This window comes from Fukomys damarensis, unplaced genomic scaffold (assembly GCF_012274545.1).
Source record: "Fukomys damarensis isolate Sample0158 unplaced genomic scaffold, DMR_v1.0_HiC HiC_scaffold_24, whole genome shotgun sequence".
NCBI classification, from domain to species: Eukaryota; Metazoa; Chordata; class Mammalia; order Rodentia; family Bathyergidae; genus Fukomys; species Fukomys damarensis.
In genome coordinates this window covers 4,777,423-4,786,324 of record NW_022900936.1, presented here as the reverse complement: position 1 = coordinate 4,786,324, position 8,902 = coordinate 4,777,423, and the positions used below count along the sequence as shown (strand labels likewise).

At 42.5% G+C, this 8,902-nt stretch overlaps 1 protein-coding gene across 1 annotated transcript in view; it reads left to right on the top strand.

Moving 5' to 3' along the window:
- The window catches only part of LOC104870774 (SH3 domain-binding glutamic acid-rich protein), a 42,149-nt gene that overhangs the window by 9,795 nt on the left and 23,452 nt on the right, over positions 1 to 8,902 (top strand). The window contains exon 3 of the mRNA XM_010636536.3: positions 8,321 to 8,401. Coding sequence (XP_010634838.1) covers positions 8,321 to 8,401 — 81 coding nt within the window. The remainder of the gene's footprint in view (positions 1 to 8,320; positions 8,402 to 8,902) is intronic.

Sequence of the window (8,902 nt, the reverse complement as noted above, 5' to 3'; positions counted from 1 at the left end):
TATATATATATACATATATACATATATATACATATATATGTATATATTTTGCTATGAAAATAAAACCGTAAAGATATCACGAACTGGGAGATGCCCCTAAATCGCGAGCTAGTGTAAGATTTTTCTTTTGTAAGTTTATCATCTCAGGTATTTTGTTGTTGTAACAGAGAGATATCTTATGAGCAGCTTTGATAAATGTACTTTTCTGCAGTCTGTGATGCTCTTAACAAGAGCACGTTAACAAAGCAGAGAGCTCTGTCCCGGAAATAGAGGAAAATGGTCTCCGGAATCGTAGGCTCCGCTGTAGGAGGACGCACACGGAAGCTGTGAAGGGCATGGCGGGTTAAGGCGGTTCAGGTCAGCAGGGTCACCTGGGGCGTCCTCTCAGGTGACCAGAGTGTAGCCTGCAGCTGCTCCTGAGGTCTCTCACTTGCTTCTGAGGCGGCAGTTAACCAGGTCCTCCTGATGACAGTTAACCAGGTCCTCCTGATGACGGCCGGGAAGTAAGTGCCAGGGCCGCTTGGGCGGTGGTGATTGGATGTCGGGTGTGGTCCTGAGTAGCCGTGCACTCCTGCAGCTCGAGCTCCTATGGCCTGTGTGGGACAGACGAAGACATCCTCCGAGAGCATGGCGGGCAGCTGGGGACAGAGGCAGGGGACACCAGATGGAAAGCCAGGCCTGGCAGGGGAGCCCTGCTGGAAGTGGCAGGTTGGATCTGTGAGTCTCAGTCCAGGTAAGGGCTGGGTGTCTCCCCTGGCCGAGCACAACCGGGACAACTCAAACATTCGGTAGGTGGTGCAGGAAGCCAGGGAGACAAAATGGAGCTCCTCTTAAGGCCAGGCGATTTCTGTTACTGAACAAAACTATTTTCCCTGTTTCTATCTGATTTTTTGAGACAGGGTCTTTGCGCTTACGAGGCAGGTGGTGGCACCACTGAGCTAAATCCCTGGCCCCCATTTTCTTATATCCTCTTCGATCTCTTTTGTCAGAGTGCTGTAGTTTTCAGTGTAGAAGTCTTTTGTTTCAATCATTAGATTGATTCCTAGATACTTCATTGTTTTGGATGCTATTGTGAAAGGAATTGTTTCTCTAGTTTCTCTCTCAGTGAGTCTGTTATTTGTATACAAGAAGGTTATTGATTTTTGAGTGCTGATCTTGTATCCAGCTACTCTGCTGAAAGTGTCATGGTCTAGAAGTCTTTTGGTGGAGTTTTTTGGGTCTTCTATGTAAAGTATCATATTGTCAGCAAATAACAACAGTTTAACTTCTTCCTTTCCTATCTTTATTGCTTTCATTTCTTTCTCATGTCTAATTATGTGGCTAGTGTTTCCAGACTATATTGAACAGGAGTGGTGATAGTGGACATCCTTGTCTTGTTCCTGATTTTAGCATGAAGGTTTTCAGTTTTTCATATTTAATATGATGTTGGCTAATGGTTTTTCATAGATAGCCTTTATCAAGTTGAGATAAAGACCATCTATTCCAATTTTCTGCAGGATTTTTATCACAAATGGGTGTTGAATTTTGTTGAATGCTTTTTCTGCATCTATTGAGATGATCATATGGTTTTCGTCCTTGACTCTGTTGATATAGTGTATTACATTTATTTATTTACATACATTGAACCATCCTTGCATCCCTGGAATAAACCTGACTTGGTCAGGGTGTATGATCTTCTTGATGACCCTCTGTATTCTGTTTGCCAGTATCTTATTGAGGATTTTTGCATCTGTGTTCATTAAGGAGATTGGCCTGTAGTTCTCTTTTATGGTTGTGTCTTTCCCTGGTTTTGGAATCAAAGTAACACTTGCTTCCAGGAATGAATTTGAAAGTATTGCTTCCCTTTCAATTTCACTGAAAAATTTAAAGAGTAGTAGCAGTAATTCTTCTCTAAATATCTTGTAGAATTCAGCAGCTAAGCCATCATGACCTGGGATTTTCTTAGTTGGTAAACTTTTAATTATGTTTTCAATTTCACTGATTGTAATTGGGGTGTTTAGATTTTTAAAAAAATCTTCTTTATTCATCTTTGGTAATTCATAAGTAGCTAGAATTCTGTCCATTTCTTCTGTGCTTTCCATTTTATTAGAGTACAGGTTTTTGAAGTAGGTACTGATGATCCGCTGGATTTCTGCTGGATCTGTTGTGACTTCACCTTTTCCATTCCTAATTGCATGGATCTGAGCCTATTCTTTCCTTTTTTGACAAGGTTGGCTAAGGGTTTATTGATTTTATTTATTCCTTAGAAAAACCTACTCTTTGATTCATTGATTTTTTTTGGGGGGTAACATTCTCTTAGTCTCCATTGCATTAATTTCCACTCTGATCTTTATAATTTCCTCCCTTGTATGAGCTTTGGGTTTTTCTTGCTCTTCTTTTTCTAGGAGCCTAAGATTCATCATTAGGTTGTTAGTTTGAGCTGTCTCTGTTTTCCTAGTATGGGCATTCACTGCCATGAATTTTCCAACTGCTTTCATTGTGTCCCATAGATTCCTGTATGTTGTATTGGCATTATCATTTAATTGTAGAAACTGACTAATTTCCTCTGTGACCCATTGATTGTTCAGCAGAGTGTTGTTCAATTTCCATGTGTTTGTGAAGTTCTTGTGGTTTCTTAGGCTATTCATCTCCAACTTAATTGCACTATGGCCTGTTAACATACATGGGATAACTTCAATTCCTTTGTATTTATTTAAACATGTTTGATGAGCTAGTATGTGGTCTGTTTTGGAGAATGACCCATATGCAGTCAAAAAGAATGTATATTCTGATTTTGTGGGGTGGAACACTCTGTAGACATCTATTAAGTCTATTTGTTCAAAAACCTGGTTCAGTTCTAGTATTTTGTTGTTGATTTTTTTGTATAGATGATCTGTCTGTTTGTGATAGTGAGTATTTAGGTCTACAATTGTATTAGTGCTTATTTGGTTTCTCATGTCCCTTAATATTTGTTTTGTATAGTTGGGGGCATTAAATATTTGGTGCATATATAGTAATGATTGTCATCTCTTCCTCTTGGATTGTTCCCGTTACAAGGATGTAGTGATCTTCTTTGTCTCTCGTAATCAGTTTTGGCTTGAAATTTACTTTGTCTGTGAATGAGATTGCTACCCCTGCTTTTTTCTGGGTTTCTGTTGCATGTAGAACTTTTTTCCATCCTTTCACTTTCAGTCTATGAGTTTCCTTTTGAACTAGATGTGTTTCTTGTATACAACATATTGCTGGATTTTGCTTCTTAATCCATTCTGCCTGCCTTTGCCTTTTGTTGGTGAATTGAGGCCATTAACATGGACGTCTATAACTGATGTGAATTGACATGTTGTTGGCTCTTTTTAATTTTTCCCCCTCTACCTTTAGTTTCTTGCCTTGCCTAATTGATTTGCACTGTTGGGCCTCATGGTGTTGTGCCCTTCACTGTCTTTTTCTAGGATATTGTTTAGAATTGTTTGGAATGGTGGTTTGGTGTTCATGAAGTTTCTCAGGTGTTCTTTGTCATGGAAGTATCTTATTTCCCCATCCATTTTAAAAGAGAGTTTTGCAGGATACGTCAGTCTAGGTTGGAGGTTGTTTTCTCTTAGGGCTTGAAATACTTTCCTCCAGGCTCTCCTTGACCTGAGGATTTGTGTTGAAAAGTCTGCTGTGATTCTCATGGGATTTCCTTTTGCATGTGATTTGTTTCTTTCTCTAACTGCTTGTAGTATTTTGTTCTTCTGTTCTGTTGAGTTTCCAGGATCTTGACTATTATGTGTCTAGGTGTAGATTTTTTTGATCATGACTAATTGGAGTCCTATATGCCTCACTTATCTGTATGTCAATTTTTTCCCCTTTGTTTGGGAAGTTTTCTGTCATTAATTCTGTGAACAGTTTTTTTTTTTATGTCACTCATACTTTCTTCTGCTACTTCATGGATTCCTATCAGTCTTATGTTATTCTTCTTTGCTTCATCTAGGAGTTGTTGGATCGATTTCTCATGGTCCCTTACTGTTTTTAAGAGATCTCTTTTTTCATGGTCACTGACCACAATCCTATCTTCTATATCTGAATTTCTATCTTCACATTTGTTCATTCTGCTGTGAATGCTTTCAGTAGAGTTTTTAATCTTCTGGATATCTGTTTGAATCTGTTTCATGGATTCCATTTCTTCCCTATGCTTTGCATCCATGGCTTCTATCATGGTCCTGAGCTCATCTATTTTTTGTCTGTTTCTGTTGTAGAGTCTCTAATCCTGTCTTTCATTGTGCTCACTATCGCTGAAGTTATCTTGGAAATTATTTCTGTTTTGAATTTCTAGAGCCTGATCTGTTTTGTTATTTCCTGTACTATGAGTTCAGGGTGTCCTGGTGGTTGATTGTCAGGCTTTTCCACCTCATTTCCCCTAGAATTTGCCATTGGTGAACTGGAAGTCTGTATTTGTGCCTTGCTTAAGTGTTTTCTCATTTTTATTTTTGTTGTTGGGCTGTCCTTGGTTTAATTTCTGGGTTAGTACTTTGATCTTCCTGATGTAGCTGCTCTTTAGGTTCTGAGTCTTTAATGACTCAGAGACACTTTCATTTTCATAATATCAGAAAGGACAACTCATTAAATCTGTCACAACTCTTTAGCCCAATTGATACAATCAGAAACACAATAGCATCAAGAACAGTTTAGAAATTGATCTTTTGTGGCAGTTTTTTAACCTATCACCTTTAACCATGTGAATTGAATCAAAATTGAGGACCAGCCCAAACTGTGTTTATAGTGAATAAACTCTTAAATATAGCAACTTTACCCTTCAGGATGGGGACTTAGGAGGAGTTGGGAGGAGAGGAATAGATAGGTAAAGGATAGGAGGAGGTTTCAAGTGAAGCCAGAGGACACAGGATGATCACGCAAACTCTAGGAAACTGTTGAAGACAAGAGGGAAAGACAGAGTGCAAGAACATAAGCAAGAGTAGAACAACCTAACAGTAATAGGGAAGGTATAAATTGTGCTCACTTTTCTTTGAAACTAATTACAATTGAATGAAGGAAAAAGAGAAGAGAAGAAAATACAAAGAAAGAAGAAATCCAAATTAGGGCAGGAACAGGAACAAAAAGGGAGACAAAGAACAATGTGGGGGAGCAAGAGATTGAGTGGGAAAGAGAAGAAAGAAAAAAGGACGAATTTGCAGAATGGGAAAAAATAAAAATTTAAAAATAAAAATTAAAAATATGAGGGAAAGAAAGAAAAAACTTTGAAGAGCCTCTTTCAGGGTACGTCTCTGCTGTCACAATAGACAGTGTGGGCAGCAGTGTGCAGATCTAAGCCCATTAGTCTCAGCCGGCCAATGGCAGACCCCTGAGATTCAGGCTGAATTCTGGCTGCAGGGCCCAGGTTGAGCTCCCTGACCTCCTGCAGGGCTGAACTCTGCAAGGTTCTCCTGCAGGTTCCAGCCGCCCTTCCCCTGAAGGTAGTCCAGGTTCTGATGGAAGGTGGTGATCCCTCCGACGTACCAACTGTGGAGGCCTGATGTGCCTTTATTACAGGTGTTCACTTCCATTCTATTTCTGGAGCTCAGCACGATGGCCTTTATGACCACTTGTGTCTGTGCAGTGTGGATCCAGGCACCGGCACAGCCAGGAAGCGTGAGAGCACGGGGGTGGGTGGAGGATGCTGCAGAGGCCCGATCAAGGCCTGGGGCACTGCGAGCTCTCTGTTCGGCTGGCACAACTTTAAATGAGACTCTCCACCTTTTTATTCTGCTTCTAATTGCTTATTCTTGGCCCTGCACCTTGGCATTTTAGATTATTTTTTTCATGGCTGTGTAAAACTCTCTGTTCAAATTGTGACTGAAAAAGTATGAAATCTATAGATAGATTTGGGAAGTACTGGTATTTTTAAGATACTATTTTATAGAGATGTCCGATTCAAGGATATGTCTGTATACCCTTGTCCATGTAGTATTTATTTAGATCTTCAGGAATGTTTAAATTTTTTCCAAACATGTCCTATGTCCTTCACATCTTTGAAGCCACGTCTTTTTTTCAATTTACATTTTCTTCCTGGTTGTTGCTAAAAATAATTTTCAAATGACTAGTTGTATCAAGCAACCTTGCTACACTCTTAACTATAATAATTGTAATAACTTCTTTAATAGACTTACTATTTTTTTTTTGCGAATGGTATAAAGTGAAGATGTAATTGCAATTTTAAGAAATATGGACAATTATTTGTCTCTTCCTTTCTTCCTTCCTCCTCCATCCCTCCCCGTGCCTCTCTCCTTGCTGTGCAAGGGATTGAACCCAGGGCTCCGTCATTCAACACAGGCGCTCTACGCTGAGCTACAACCCTGGACTGTTGCCCTGGGTGATGAGGTCCAGGAGGGGTTCCTGGGCTTTTGTGGGGGAGGAACAAGGAATTGGATGTGGCTCGGAATGGCAAGAAAACAACAGTTTACAAGGAGATCGTATGCCGGGAGCGAGCAGGCTTGCAGCAGCAGAAGGAAAACCGCACAAGCGTGATGGTGCAGGGCGTAGGGGTTTAGCACGTTGCCCCCACTGGGCTGCCAGAGCCTGACTGTCAGTGTGCGTGACTGACAGGGTGCTGAGTTGCGTCAGCTGCGCACCGCATGGTTCACTCTGTGGTGACTGGACGTGTGAGACGCAGTCTGTGCACCTAAGCCTTCCGCTAGCTCCTTCCTGGTTTGGAATTGTGGAATTCTCAGGCAAGCTTGGGGCCGGGGGGTCTTTGTTTCCCTCATCTCTGCCATCCTGCATGAAGCCAAGGACAAGAATGATGGGGTTGGCCCTGGGGTGCTGCCCAGGTTCAGGTGAGTGGAGGGGAGTAGGAGTGGCTCTGTCACCTCCAACTTTGCTGTGTATATCAACACCGTTTTGTTTTGTTTTATTTTTATTTTTTTGAGACAGAGTCTCCTATGTTTCTCAAGCAGGACTTAAACTGCAGCCCTCCTGCCTCAGCCTCATGTGATGCTGGGATTACGGGTGTGCGCCACTGTGCTTGGCTAATATTGGATCTATTCTGTGTCTATTATAATCGATTTTAAAAACTAAACATTTACTGTATATTTTGATCATTCCCTGTATCTAATCCAGTTACCTTTTTGTAATCAGACTTGCCAGAATTTAGGATGTTCAGCTTTTTAAAAATTACCTAACTGGGCACTGCCTCTAGTCCAAGAGTTCAGTGCTGCTGCTTGCGTTCCCACACAGGCACGGTGCCAGGTGTTCATGGGTTATGATCGGTGCCATCTCTCTTCCTTGGCGCAGAGCTCCTGCCCCCCTCACCTGGTCACAGGCTGTGGCTCCAGATCCCCCCTGCCCCGGTGGCTTTCGCTGCTGCCTGCAGCCCCCTCAGTCCTGGCCAGGTCAGAGGCCACACACGGAAGGCTTTCCCCCTCTGTCCTCTTCCACGGCCCTTGGTACCAAAGGACAAAATTCATCGGTGAGAGTCTTAGGGAACAGAAAGAAAAATAATGCAGCTTCAGGCAGGGATCTATGACACGTTCTCCCACTCATTGTGGGCTGGGTTTGGTTCTGAGCTTCTTAACACACAGTAAGAGCCGCCCCCCACCCCGCCTTCTGCAATACTGTGGAGGTCACCCCATGGCATCTTAAATATACAAACCCTGTTCCCCTGCTTTGAAAACCCCGGTGCCAGAGGGCTGACCTGGGCCTGGGTGGTGGGTGTGGAGGTGGGGCCGAGGGGAAGAGGGGTGTAAGGGGGATGAGGAGGGGGAGGGGGGGTGGTGGGGGTGAGGGCGGAGACTCCCAGGTCTCAGGATCTCTGTAGTTTTTCCCACTTTGCAAGACAGTCCTGGCTCTGAGTCCCCCACGGTCAGAGCCCTCCATCATCCTGGGGCTGCCAGTGTCGGAAGATCTTGTGATGACTCTCCCCTTATAGTAGGTACATCCTGTCCTGTGTGGTCCCAGTCAGGGCCGAGCAGGGTCCAGATCCACAGGGCCAACTAACTGGTCATCTAGTTAAAGGCATAGAACTTTTGAAAAAGCCCTTAACGGCAAATATTTGGATCTTACCAGCGATTCCTGAGCACTAGTGCGTGCGTGTGTGTGTGTGTGTGTGTGTGTGTGTGTGTGTGTCTGTGTGTCTGTGTGTGTCTGTGTGCTCATGATGCTGTACAGCACAATGAAAGTGTATCAAACTAACTTAAACTTTAGGTTAGATTTCTTAACTCTTGGGTTTGGTCATCTCTGGCCAGGCAAATGAATCATCGACGTGTGAGCCCCTAACGTAATGAATAGTGAGAGCAGAGAACCAGTTTAGGGAAATGAACTGGCTCGCGGGCGTGCAGTGCATCTAAACATTCTTTTTCTTTCCTTTAAGGATTTTGACTCTTTCTTCTCTGCCAAAGAAGAGAATATTATTTATTCGTTCCTTGGTTTGGCTCCCCCTCCAGGTTCAAAGGTAAGCTGAGTGCCCCGCTGTGGGCTCTGTGCAGGCTGCAATAAATGAACACCAGACAGCATGGTTTTCATACAACATAGTTTACTATCCTTTTTTTTTTTTTGTCTTCAGTACCCAATTTATTGTGTATTACTTTTATTTTTTGTTTTTTTGAGGCACGGTCGAGGTAGCCCAGGCTGGCTTCAAACTCACCGTGATCCTCCTGCCTCAGCCTCCCAAATGCTGGAATTACAGGCGTGCGCCACCATGCTCAGCTGTTTATTGTATATTAAAGGTTTGAATGTTACCAAGGCTTTATACATTTTTCAGTTCAAACTGGTGCCAGTAGTTGTCATGTTTTAGAACAGAGGAATTCACATGACTGTCAGAGTCCGAGGTCTTTGATTAACCATCATGCTATGCAGGTTTCCCCTGCATTTAAGAGCAAACATTTCTTTAATAAGAATAGGAGCCCCCCCACCCCCGCAGAGTTCTTTTTTTTTTTTTTTTTTTTTTTTTTTT